The 13,993-nt window shown below is 47.5% G+C and overlaps 1 protein-coding gene across 2 annotated transcripts in view; it reads left to right on the top strand.

Moving 5' to 3' along the window:
* The window catches only part of SCGN (secretagogin, EF-hand calcium binding protein), a 447,132-nt gene extending 433,696 nt beyond the window's left edge, over positions 1-13,436 (top strand). For both annotated transcript variants that reach the window (XM_069620566.1, XM_069620565.1), the window contains one exon: positions 12,791-13,436. In XM_069620566.1, coding sequence (XP_069476667.1) covers positions 12,791-12,919 — 129 coding nt within the window. In that variant the 3' untranslated portion in view covers positions 12,920-13,436. The remainder of the gene's footprint in view (positions 1-12,790) is intronic.
* The last annotated feature ends 557 nt before the right edge of the window (positions 13,437-13,993 follow it).

The raw sequence follows: 13,993 nt of genomic DNA on the forward strand, positions 1-13,993 counted from the left end.
ATTGTCAAATGTGGTGGTAATAGGAGATTGCAGAACATGGTTCCAGGCTTGTATACTTTTTATTACTCTTAAGGAATTCCTCGGGTATGCCCTATCACCTCAGGTGGAGGCACAGCTAATCATGGCAAAGTAAATCGTATGCATACATGTAGTCAGTTGCAACTTATGTTAATGCAACCCTCGCGCATAGTAGGGGAAATTGGTAGGATCCCCAGAAGACTTTCTCTTGATTGACCAACATGTTGATGCAATTTATATGTATAAGGTTTATTGGGAAATCCAAATTCCATCAAACCTACAATGAAATTACAGTATAAAATCGCTGCTCCAATAAATTCAACTCAACATATGATCTAAACAAACTTTAAGATCACTCTTCAATACTAATTCAATTTAACTCGAAGCCTCCTGCAGATAAAACAAGTAAAACAGATAAAATGTCAACATCATCAACAAGACAGTGGGCCTCATTACACGGACGGCGGTAAGGGTTAACGGTCACCGTTAATGGCAACGGTGACCGTTAACCCTTACCGCCGTACTACGAGGTCCCTTAGCGGGTTGGAGTTTTAACGCCTGCTTTTTGCAGGCGTTAAATACCAACCCGCTAAGGGACCTCGGAGCTAATTACGGCACCGCAAAATTGCGGTGCCGTAATTAGCGCCTTCCCCAGTCCCATAGAGCCCTATGGGGCAGAAATGGGAATGGGGAAGGGCAATGGCGGAAAGGGGATTTACCGCCCCTCCAACCTTGGAATGGGGCGGTAAATCCCCTTTCCGCCAAGGCGGTGCCGGTATTTTACCGGCATGGTCCAGGGTGCTACTAGCACCCTGGACCACCGCCTTCCGTGTAATGAGGCCCAGTTAATCACAAAGTCACAGGGCTGGGAGAGGGTGCATAATCCTCTGCCAATTCCCTTAAGGTTACTCAGCCATTAGCAATTTACTTCTAATACACATTGGTGATGTGATAAACCTTAATAGTAACCATGCAATCCGAGGTGTATTAGCTTTTAGCAAATAGACCAAAGCTGATCGGCATTGTTTGAAATTCAAAGGTTTGAGGAGAGGTGCTAGCAGTGTGACTTGTAGCACAGGCAGAAGACAAATAGGTGTAACAAGGCCTCTAAGTCAGCCTTACAAATCTTCCAGATGTAATTATCTGGGTTATTTGCAGTGATCCCATCCAGATAAATGGTGTTAAACCTGGATCTGGTAATAAGGGCACATTAATTTCTTGACTTAGGCCATGACAAATAATCCAGCAGCTGTCCCACAGAGAAAAGTATCTACCTCCTGGTAGGAGATTTCTCGAGTTACAGCTGTTCTTTTGTTCCCGTGCTGAAAGGATGTCAATGACAATGTATCCGTGTTGCTACCAGCGCAGTTTGGCTGTCCAAAAACAAACTAATTCTTCATGTCCTAAGAGGCTCATCCAAAAAAGGAAAAACATCTTTTGTCAGAAGCATGCTGGGTACTCTTAATCAAACAGGACGGGAGTGCAACATGCACTCCAAGATCATATGGCTTAAGAGTACACAGCACGTTTCTAACATAGGTAGTTGTCCTTTTTTTTGAATGAGCCACTTAGGACATGAGCAATTCGTTTGTTTTTGGACAGCCACGCTTCCTTTCAGCACAGGGCCTTGAAAAAGACCTTTGGTCGAAACAGGTGTTGGCTCTTAATCAGTCACGTGTGTTCGGGCGTACTAATAAGGGCGACTGGGCAGCAACATAATCGGCACTGGCAATACTTTATGGTATACCAGGCAACGTGTCCATAGTGTTAGCAACCTTTCTTTACAATGTATTAATTACTATGTCCCAGTACTAGGCTGCAACAAGGCAATTTTACAGAGGCGCAGCTGAGAAACAGCTAGCAAGTGCTATTGTTTTCAAAAGAGTCAAAAACTGGGCCTCGATATTAAGGAATTTTGCATTGTTGAAAGTTATCACTCTCTTTGATTGTCGTTGTTATCTGTCATTGTTACCCTTGCAGTTATTAGCACTGAGTCATTATCTGGGCTAGGGTAGAAGGCCTTAAACCTGAGACATGTCTTAACTTTGGGGTAATCCAAATATATGTACCCATTGAGAGAGATTAGTGTTAATATGTTAATAGGCCCATTGTAGACTAGCTGGTCAAGTGAAGAACTTTTGCCGGATTTCTGATCAAGATGACAAATGAGTTGTGCTGCTTTCAGGCACTCAAGCGAAAAAATACTTTGCTTGAGCCACAGGGAGGGGACCATGTCCTGGAGCTGCCCATTTGGCATTTAGATGCCTGCCCTGGAGTAAACCCTGTTGCCCCAAGCCTAGTCCCAACTGATCCAATACCTCATGAAGGGGCGGTACATCTACTTCCTGCTACTGTAGCTGTGGCAGTGAAAGCTGCATTGCCAGTGAGCCGTCTTCTTCCTGCGCCAGAAAGCCATGGATATAATGTCTGTCTAAGACCCTTTTCAGAGGATCGGGCTGTAGAAGGGGACAATTATCAGTGGTGGGAATATCATAACGTCAAGATTCTGAAAGACCTGCAAACTAATGCAGGTGATTGAAGATCTCTTAGGGGAAGCATTGAAAAGTGTCAAATCCTTGCAGAAACAAAAACCCCTACAGCTGAAGAGGTTATGGATGCACTTGAGGTGCATTTGGTAGCAAGGGGCCCGAATCAGAATTGATGGCAAAGTTCAATGTCACAAAGCTCCACCCATGAGAAAGCCAATTAGACTACCTTACCTGCATTGAGCAGCTTGTCCATTTATCCCAATTAGTGGAATGGAGTAGAGACAGACAAACTGAATGAGTGCCACCACACATAGGTCTGTCAAGATACCAAGTCTGCTCAACACATGCTAATTCAATTCCAGGTAAAGGTTCAACTGATAAACCACGCTACCTATCAGCAGCTAGTAAAAGAAACCGGAACTGTTCAGTCAGAGAATGATAAAGGCAGCACCTACTGTCGTCTAGTGCAAGGAGGGAAGAGACTCCATGGCTGCTCCGCCGATGTTGAAGAGATGCAAAAGATGTTGAAACAGTTAAAGAGCAAAGAAAAGTTCTTGAAAATAATAACCTTTCTATTGAATGGGGTATAGTTTCTGCTTTGAGGGAGAGATCGGACCACCAGTTTTGATAAGCGCAAGAGCCCCCTGAAATATTCACTTAGTCAAACTACTCCCCTCCACCCTTGGTGGCACGGCCATCATTGCAGATTAGATGACAAGCAGATTATGACACAGTCTCCCTGTGCTATGTCGTGAAACACCACAAAGGCCTTGCAAGTGTACAAAATGTGAGCTTTGACCTAAATAAATATCCCCTCATTGGGTGCTAGCTGCAAAGGAACTGTTAGAGACCGAGGGGCACAACAAACACAAAGGGAAGCTACTTGTGCCCGGCCACAAGCTTCTCTATCCACAGAGTAAATAGGACACCACACAAGTCTACAGCCACCACAGTTAAATGGATTGGGACTGTATTCACACTCTTTGTCAACTTGGAGAGGAAGGCGCACTAAAACTCTGTTTGACAGTGGATCACAGGTGATCAGAGTCTATGACTCATGCTACCAGATGTATTTAACACACCTGGTACTGTAGCCATTGACAAGACTACATCTAATGGGAATAGGAGATGTCACCTGTAGATATCTGGTACCCCCATCTCACACAAGACATATTAGTTAATAACATCACTGGAGCCATTTTGGTGTTGGTCTGCACCACTCAAAATACCAACCCAGTTGCACCTTTGGAAATTCAAAGTCATTTTTCAACGTTTGGAATTGTGACAAGAATATATAAGCAATGGTTGGTCCACGTTACGCCTGCACATTGACAATGCATCCCATCTGTCAAAAGGCCTATCTGAATAAGGAAATAGATCAGACAGATACTACAGAGGGACTAGTGAGAGATGTGATTACTATTAACGGAAGTCAGAGGAGTAGTCCAGTACATTCCACTGTAGTGATCACCGAACAGATTCATCCAAGTTTCCTTCCTGGCTTGATATGGAAGCCTCTGGACAAGCTAACCTAGCAGAGGAGCTGTTAATCAAAAGAAACAAGCCCACAAGTAAGCTGGATGGGAAAGAAACCATTCTGGTTCTCAGGATACATTAACATTGCTCAACTTCATGTTATTCATCACTGTAACTCAGACCTGGTGCCAACTATAACCCGAAGGTACGGTTTCAAGCCTTGCAGCCAGGAGACCATGTGTTGATCTGAAGCCGAGGCCGTAGAGGGTGAAAAAAGCTACGAGACACCATCCGTCAAATCTGCTTGAATGTTCAGCATAGGAGAGGGAAGGTACTCGAAAGATAAATACTTTTACAGAAACCATCTGTTGTTTTTGAGGGATGGAGTGCAGATTCCAATTTCAAACTCTGGCGAGTATGAGGCTCTCTCTGAAGACTGTCAATGGGTGAGAGATGTCAAGCTGAGTAGAGGCTGAGCCCACTGCTTGACTGGAATATCTGCTGACCAAAGCACATCTGTGATGGAAGGAGTGTCAGATTAAGATGAGTTGTTGGTAGAACTGTATGCACCACATTGGTTCTGTGTGCCACAGCAAAGTAAGTCAAAGCATAATAAGAGGATACAGTGGTGGACGCTGAGGGCCCATGAAAATAAAGACAACCCTGCTCTGCCAGAACCTTAAGAAACTGTTAAACTAACTGATCACTAGGAGAATATTGAAGCAGCACACCCACTGACCCCTGAGAACCCTGGGTAATCTCAAAGGGGAAAGTGAGCTGTATCTGTATCCTTTATAACCAAATTTGCTAAGAAAATGGATAGCATTTTAGAAGTCACTAATATTGCTAAGGAGGACTTCTTACTATGTTTGCCTGCTAACAAACGTAAATTCCAAATGTTGGCCTGGTGTTTGCAATCAGATTGTATTGGTAACTTAAAATCATTCAAAGAATATGCATTATTTAGAAGAAAAATGGATGTCCTCCCAAGGTATTTATACCAATTTCCTGGTTTCACTGAGAGGAATTTGTACGTGCGCTTTCGTCTAAACCAGTTCTGTACCTATGATCGCACGCATTGCTGGGCTGACAATAGTGTTAAGTCGAGTGATCGAGGGATGGAATGTCGCTTTTGTCAAATTGCTGGTACTGTTGAATTGTTGAAACATTTGGTGGTATTTTGTAAATACTTTGATGAAGTTAGAACTCGACACCTGGGAAGCTATCTATATTCTGATTCAGAACTTTCGAGGTTAACTCTATGGAACCGATGCTTGTGGGGGAACAATGTAAGGTTGCTTATTAGCGTGACTACCTTTTTAAAAGTATTGGTGAATTGCATTTCTGTATTAAATTTCATCCTTCCGAGGTCGATAAATGAGCACCGTGGGCAATAATAAGCAGCGCTGAGGGTTCGTAGTGCTATATAAATGCTTATTATAATTATGATGATAAATGTATGAAATTATTGTATTCTTGTATTAGCCAGTATCAAACTAATTGGAAATTTTAATATTGCTTCCGTTTTTATTTTTAAAAATCTATGAATTGTAAAGTTTCTTTTTTGAATCAAATACAATAAAAAAAAATTAAAAAGTGAGCTATTCAGAAATGTACCATATATCCCCCCTTGAGTGCAGTTGGAGGTGCACATAGGTAGAATGCCTCACACTTAAACTTTAAAGTTACCCACCAACATGTTGGAACTATAGATGAAGGCCCCTGAGTTGATATTAGGAGAATAGAAGCCAGATTCTCCACACCCAGACTTGAGTGTAACAGTCCTGACGCTGGGATCCGAAAAAGATGGTATCCTAGATGAAGTTTTCTCGTGTTTGGGAGGGTTTAACACTGTACCAGAAGGGAATAAATACAAGTATTGGGGGCCGCGGGGTCCCCAGTTCTTACTGCTATCCCAATGATACAATATTCCCTGATGTAGGTAGTGCACTGCAGGCACAATCTGGGGAGTGGTAATGTTTGAAAGGTTCCTGTATTAAAGTATGTCAACCTAAGAGGTAAATCCTGACCTACAGTGAGCATTTCCCATACCTTTGGGGTATATAGAAAACCGTATGCATTTAATTCCACGCTTATATATCAATATGCTCAAACAATACAATGTATTTATAGGTAAAGTATTATTAATGGGAGATCCACCAGGGGGCGCAGAGATGGACTGACGCATCTCCGCTCGTCTCCTCGACAGGGCACAGATCGCGGGACCTGAGCCCCCCCCGACGCCCCAGGAGTGAGAAACCGACACCACCCAAGCCTGTAGGAAGGTGTCGGGCACCCCCAGCCCAAATTTGAGCTTCGTAGGTGGAACCAGTCCGAACTTCTGAGCACTTACTTCCCTGCGGGACGGAAGCCCCTCCTCCCCGCGGCGCCGCGGCTCCGCGGAAATCTACGACGAGCCCGGGCATGAGCGCGCCCCTTGCCAGTGGATTCCTCCCCCCGCCCGGGTCTTTCTGGTGAAGGTGACCCGCGGCTCGCTCCTTGGAGAAGAGGACAGGCGCATAGCACGACGGGCGGCCAAGACAGGGCCCGCACTGAGAGGAGCAGGGATTCACCCGCAGGAGCAGGCGGACCCCGGTGAGCCCCTTCGGGGCACAAGAGGTGAGCCCCCCACACCCCCGAACGTAACAACGGAAAGGATCAACGCGGGTGGAAACGGGCGGACCTCCGCTAAACCCTTGGCCCGGAGAGCACGAGACACGGGAGGCTATCACCTACGTAATAAGGCCTGGCCTGAATAGGTCCCCCACCATCCACAGAGGGAAGCTCTTTGGCCCCCAGTCCCTCGCGGAACGGAGTCGCCGCTTTAACCTCCGAGGCTGCCTCTAGCACCGCGATTCGCATCCCGGGCCTACTGGGGCTAAGGCCTATGAACTGGAGGGAATCCTTGCAGAAGTTTCATCGCACGCCCCCCGTAATGGCGGCCCAGGTGCAACAGGAACCGATGGACGCAAACTCAGTCACCAGAGGTATGGCGGCCCTATTGGAAGAAATTAAGGGCTTCAGAGCGGACATTACATTACGATTAGACACCCTAGACAAAAAGGTGGATAACTTGGACGATAGGGTCCAGGCACTGGAATCCAACACAGCCTCAGCCGACGTCGTTGAAACCCAATTTGACATGCGCTTGTCGGAGCTCGAGAGAAGGGAAGAAAAATGCGCCCTAAAAATGGACGATTTGGAGAATAGAGAACGTCGTTGCAACCTACGTTTCCTGGGCTTCCCAGAACGCGACGGCGAAACGCAGGCAGACATTATCAAGGCCGTTAATGTGGTAATAGGAATCTTATTTGAAGGGGCTAACACCAGCGAACCCACCATCGACAGAGCCCACAGAGCAGGGGCACCATCCAGAGGCCCCAGATCGGTGTTAGTCCGCTTTCACTACTTCTCGGAAAAAGACAGGATCATCGAATTAGCTCGCAAGAAGGGGCCGGTGGAGTGGGAAGGAGCCCGGATCTCGATATATCAGGATTTGTCGGCCTTTACCCTCGCGAGACGCCGACTCTGTGCTCCCCTGACGAAGATGCTCCAGTCCAGGGGAGTCAGGTATAGGTGGGGGTATCCTTTTTCACTCTCCTTTGAATTCGAGGGCTACAAGTACGCATTGATCACGGAAGACGATATCCAGAGAGTGTCGGGCGAACTATTAGACAATCCAAGTATGGAAACGGAGGACCAGAACTGTGTGCGACCCCCGACAGGTCCGAAAGGGAACAAAGCACCGAAGGAAAGGCGCAGAGTCCGAGGCCAAAGAAAGTACAGGAGAGTGGCCCCAACGTCTCCAGCTCCCTTGAACGGTGGAAACGAGCCGCTGGTGCCTCACGAAGCAAGTGACACTTGACTAGGTGAACAGAAGGGGATGTAGAAGTCTGTGAATTGTATTGTAACCGGGGATAGGGGGGGGCTCGAATCATAAGTTAAAAGAAAGATATGAGCCCGGAGGGGGGAGACACCGGTGGCCTGGTTTGGATTGTCCGGACAATGTCACGAATCAACCAGGCGATCAGGGGGGAGGCGGGAGGGGGGTGGGACGAGGGGGGGTTAGGGTGTTGGGGTTACTGCTGTTGCGCGCTAAGTTTTTGGGTTACTCGTGCGCCCCGGGGGCTCCTCCGAGCCTGTTGTGGGCGGCAAAGACATTGTGGGAACTGCGACGCTTGCGATTCAGGGAAGGGAGTTATGAGCCTTGACATCTTTTTTCATGGATGATCCACTCCTATCCTTAACAGTGGGGTCACTAAATGTCCGTGGGCTCAACTCGCCTACAAAGAGGTCGTTGATCCTAAGGGAGTTTGCGAAGTTACGTCTTCATTTCCTTTTTGTACAAGAGACTCATTGGGTTCGAAGTAAAGAGCCGAAGCTCAAGGCCAAAACCATAGAGCATTTGTTCACGGCCTCTTCACAAACGAAGAAGCGGGGAGTTGCCCTGTTGGTAGCCCCTGGGGCCCACTTTAGGTTTAAAGCCTCGAAAGCAGACCCAGAGGGTTGGTATCTCATGGTGAAAGGGGAGGTGCGGGGCCGCTTGTTCACCCTGGTCTGCATATACGCCCCGAATGAAGCACAAGACACCTTCTGGGAGGGTATGAGAGGAACAATATTGGCATTCTCCGAGGGCACCCTATTGGTGGGGGGGGACTTTAATATGGTGCTTTGCCCAGAGCGGGACAGGAAGTCTGCAAATCCCTGCCCCAACATCCGTCACCATAGGAAGTTGGCGAAGGCCTTTCAGGAAGTGAATGGGGTGCTGGGGTTGTGCGATACACATGTCACTGTACGGGGCCGGAACCCCGACTACACTTTCTACTCCAAGCCTCACGATGCTTTTTCACGCATAGATTACATCCTGGTGGACTCATCGTTGCAGGGAGAGGTCACAAGCTCGGGGGTAGAGACTGTCCCTTGGACAGACCACGATATGGTGACGATAAAGATTGGCCTCCCCCCCGCCCCGGTAGCTGAAACCCGATGGAAGTGCAATGACCTCCTCTTACAAGATAGGGAGATACGCCAAACCATCCTGGTAGCCATAGAAGATTACTTCGCCCTGAACGACAATGGAGAGGTAGGCACCATGGGAGTATGGGAGGCATTTAAAGCAACCATTAGAGGCACACTCATAAGTATTGGGTCCAGAAGGAAGAGGGTGAGGGAGCACGAGGAGAAACAGCTGAAAGGCAAGATAGCGGCCATCCAACCAGGGGGAAAACTGAAAACGCAGATGTTCCCTGGGCAATGGGAGGAATTGCAGGGGTTGCGAGCTAAGCTAGCCGACCTTCAAGTGGGACAAACGGAAAGGAAGCTTTCTTTTTTGAAACAAAAATATATGGAAAAGGCGGACAAGATATTGGCCTGGAGACTTCGGGAACTCAGGAATAGTAGGAGGGTCAATTCGGTTCGCACCACGGAAGGGAACCTTACCGCGAGGGACGCCAAGATCGCAGAGCAATTTAGGTTATACTATGAAAAATTGTACAGTTCAGAATATACTGGGAATGGGAAAGACATCGACCAATTCCTGGACTCTCTCCCCATACCGGGCCTTCTCCCTGAGAAAGCCGAGGCACTAGAACACCCCATCTCCCCAGAGGAGATAATCGACACTATATCCTCTTTAAAGAGCGGCACCGCCCCGGGAGATGATGGCTTCACAGTCAAGTTTTATAAGACCTATAGATCAGCACTCGCTCCATTCATGGCCAAGATGTTCAATGCCGCGCTAGACCAAGGCACCCTCCCCTCCACAATGATGTCAGCTATGATTGTAGTTCTGCCTAAGGAGGGTAAGGATCCCGCGCAATGTCAATCTTACCGCCCCATATCTCTTCTTAACACGGATGTTAAGATACTGGCCAAGCTCCTAGCGAATAGGCTGGCAAAACTCCTCCCCACCCTAGTGCACGGAGACCAGGTGGGCTTCATCCCGGGGCGCCAGGGGTCCGATAACATAAGGAAAACCCTCGACCTCATGCACGAGACATCCAGGCAGGGAGTGGAAGGGTACCTCCTTTCACTCGACTCAGAAAAGGCATTCGACCGGGTCGAGTGGCCCTACATGGGCAAGGTCCTCCGGAAGATGGGCTTGGGGGACAATTTTTGTGGGTGGGTAGCAGCACTCTACAACAGCCCCACAGCGAGAGTGTTAGTTAACGGAGGCACCTCGGAGCCCTTTTCCCTCACCAGGGGCACCCGGCAGGGATGCCCCTTGTCACCCTTATTGTATGCCTTGGCAATGGAACCTCTAGCTATAGCGGTCAGGAACGACCCAGAAATCACGGGTATACGATGTGGGGAGTGCGACTTCAAACTCTCTCTATTTGCAGACGACATCCTGGGCTACCTAACCAATATCCAGATATCCCTACCCCGATTGTTCGACCTTATACACACCTTTGGCTCTTTCTCCGGGTTGAGGATAAACACTTCCAAATCAAGCATCATGCCCATCGGCCAGAGCGACCTGGATGTCGGAAGCAACTCCGATATTCTAGGGGTCAGAATCGAAAGAGAATCCACGAGGTATCTGGGCACTACCATCCCCAGAGACCTGTCACAGCTATTCCAGTGCAACTTCCCAGGGATCCTTACCCGTATCAGCAGCGACCTTACTAGATGGGCTCCCCTCACGCTTTCCTGGCTGGGTCGCATGGTCACAATCAAGATGAATGTCCTGCCCCGCCTCCTCTACCTCTTCGCAGCACTTCCTGTTGTGATACCCGAGACTTTCTTTGAAACACTGCAGTCCCGTGTCCTTCATTTTATTTGGAATGGTAAGAGACCTAGAATCAAATCCTCCACCTTAACCCTCCCAAAGACACATGGTGGTTTTGGCCTCCCCGACTTCCGACTCTATTATAAGGCAGCCCAGCTCAGGGTGATGTTGGAACACATGCGAGATGACATGGGCACATACTGGACGTACATAGAAGACATCCATGCCCACCCGAAAAAGGTTAGAGATTATTTTTGGGCCTCTCCTAAGGTTCTCCCACTCCAGCTAAAAATGCACCCCACCTTGGCAGCCCTGTGGGCGCTATGGAAACCTAGCAGGGCCAACAAGCCCCTAACCACCTGGCCTTCCCCGCTATCCTCACTCTGGGGGCCCCCTATCGACCTAGGCACAAGAGGCTTCCGCGACACACAGGCCTGGTCCGACTTGGGCTTGGAAAGAGTCTCCCAGCTGACACGAGAGGAGGGCTTCATAGAATATGGCAGCTTGCTTGAGGCCCTGGTAGATAAGTCCCCCACGATTTTTGAATACTTACGATTGAAGGGGATTTTGTCCCAACCCCGGTGGTCCGAACAGCTGAGCCGCCCCCTCACCCCATTTGAATCCATCCTGGCCAAGAGTACATCACGTAAGGGTGCGCTGTCCAAATTTGATATGGTCTTGATAACGTCCGACCTAGAGGGCAGACAACCCTTTAAACGCATATGGGAGGAGAGACTGGGGATGCCCTTGGATGACCATACCTGGAGGGCCGTTTTTAAAGGTATTTTCGCGGGCTCCCTATTCACGGCTGCCATGGAACACAGCTTCAAAATTCTTCATTCCTGGCAACGCCCTCCATCCCTGCTGTCCAAAATGTTCCGAGACGTATCTCCTTTCTGCCCCAGGGGTTACCACCAAAGGGGAACCTGGTTTCACATGTGGTGGGGATGTCCTATTATACAGGTTTACTGGTCGGAACTACTTAGCTGGATCAAAGATATTGAGGGGTTCGGTCCATCCTTGCACCCACTAGAAGTCTTGCTGGGTATCCCCTTGCCGGAGACGGAAACAAATCTTTACCCCAAAGTCATTGGTGCCATGCTGCGAGCTGGAAGGCTGGCGCTTGCCCAAAAATGGAAGAGCGGCCAGGCCCCCTCCAAGGAAGAATGGCTTCATAAGCTTAGGATGATATTCTTGTACGAAAAGCTTACAGCAATAGCGAATGATACCATGACAGATTTTGTACAAGAATGGATGGCAGTCCTTCTGCACGATGATTGTGTCTCCATGCGCTTATAGAAGGGGCATTGTACAGGCTCATAACAGAGTGCGCCTGATCCGTTGACTCTTAGTAACACTCATCCCACCGCACTCTGCTGAGTTAACCATTGCGGCTAACACCGCCTGTTTTTCACTTCCAAGCTGTATACATGTTTGAGGGTTGAATGGTTGAGTTGCACGAACTGGACCCACTCTGTGCCCACCAACAACTGGAGAACCTGGGAGGAGTGTTGCGTCTCCGCTCTACTGTTGGTCACGCAGACCTGTGTAATTGTATATAATTGGCGGGCCCTCACTCGCCCCTCTTAGACCTGGCCTAGCTTCCGCTCACCTACCTTTCATATGAACCCCACTGTTCCCAGTGCTACTCTTAATAACTGAATGGCTCGCATTTGTACTTCCCGAAATTTCATATACTTGTAACACCACTAAACTTTGCTTGTTAATTGTTTGGGGGGGTGGGGTGGGAGGGGGGGATTCGGGAAAAGAAGTTAAGAAAAATGTAATTGAAAATGTTACCGACAATGTGTTTTTTTTTTTTTTTTCTGATGTTATTTGCTGATCGGGTCGGATGTTCGGCCCGACCTTATTTCTGCCTATTGTCAATAAAAACTAAATTTGAAAAAAAAAAGTATTATTAATGGGCTGGATCTCTTTACGGAACGTTACTAGGCTTCACAACAGGATAGCTGCACCTGGTTGCACATTGGTGGTCTTTGGTGGGGGGAGAAGTTCGGTTAACTGCTGAATACATGCTACCATTAATTTCATAATTAAGCATTTCTTTTGCTTACAGCCCAGTATAAGCGGTGTGGATCTCGACAAATTCCGCCAAATTCTGCTGAACCACTGCGATGTGAATAAGGATGGAAAAATTCAGAAATCCGAACTGGCGCTGTGCCTGGGGCTTAAAGTCATTCCATGAATTTGAGTGATCCTTCTGCTTTTCCTTTGCTAGGAAATGCTGTTGAAGCTGTACCATGCTCTGATTGCAATCTGTGTGACAGTACTGAATGTGGGCAGTCTGGGGATCTGGCAGTTCTTATAGTGGTGCAGTTGCATGCAGGTGCAGTCAAATGTGGAATGCAAAGTGGGCCTGGGAAATGAATTGCATAGATGCGCAATAGTACTTTAGAGGAAATGGCGTGTTGGGTTTATTTGTACTGTTTTATATTTGTGTCCAGCAGTGGCTAGTGATTTATGAACATGTTGGTGTGTAGTATCTCTGCTCCCTTCTCTACTTCCAAAATCATAGCTTGAGAGGAAATCCAGACTCCCCCTCAAAGGTGCACTTCATAGTCATGCTGTTGTTGCAGGTTTTCCTGTAATGCCCAGTGTCATTTATGCTGAATATAATGATTTGTCTTCTGAAAAGCATGTGCATTTTGCTTCGAATCAAAAGACTATTTTTAAACATTGATTAAAGTGTGACCCAGTGTGTTTCTGCTTGTCCTCTGCACTTTGTATCCCAATTGAATTCCGAAAGAGCTGGGCAAGTCTGGTCATCCGGGTAATGATAGCCAGGCAAACACTGGCTCTTTTCCTAACTCTGCAACTAATCTCTTCAGCTTATATTGCTGAGATGTGGGTAAAGAGGTTGCTTAATCTTCAGAATGTGCACATTTCTGCAGCATACTTCACGTTCAGTAAGGCTGTATTATCAGGGTTTGCCAGCAGTATGACGATATACTTGGTCATAGTTTAATAGTATAGACGAGAAGTTTATGTCACAGTTCATTCACCCTCAAAGACAGACCTGAACACCTCCACTCCAGTCATCGAATTGATCAAAGCTAATGGAAGTAGAACAGCAATAAGAAAGTGGCCCATCTGCAGAGGAGGAAACACACAGAAAATGGCCTGGTCAAAGAGTCATAAATATCTTACATGAAAAAATGTAACGAAATGATCAAAAAGGTAAGTCCTAGAAGCATGTCCATGCTAGAGTCCTCTAAAGGAAGTTATTTCTAAGACCAATGGTAGAGAGAGGAATCTAGAA

This window comes from Ambystoma mexicanum, chromosome 5q (assembly GCF_040938575.1).
Source record: "Ambystoma mexicanum isolate Mex_15411 chromosome 5q, UKY_AmexF1_1, whole genome shotgun sequence".
NCBI lineage: Eukaryota > Metazoa > Chordata > Amphibia > Caudata > Ambystomatidae > Ambystoma > Ambystoma mexicanum.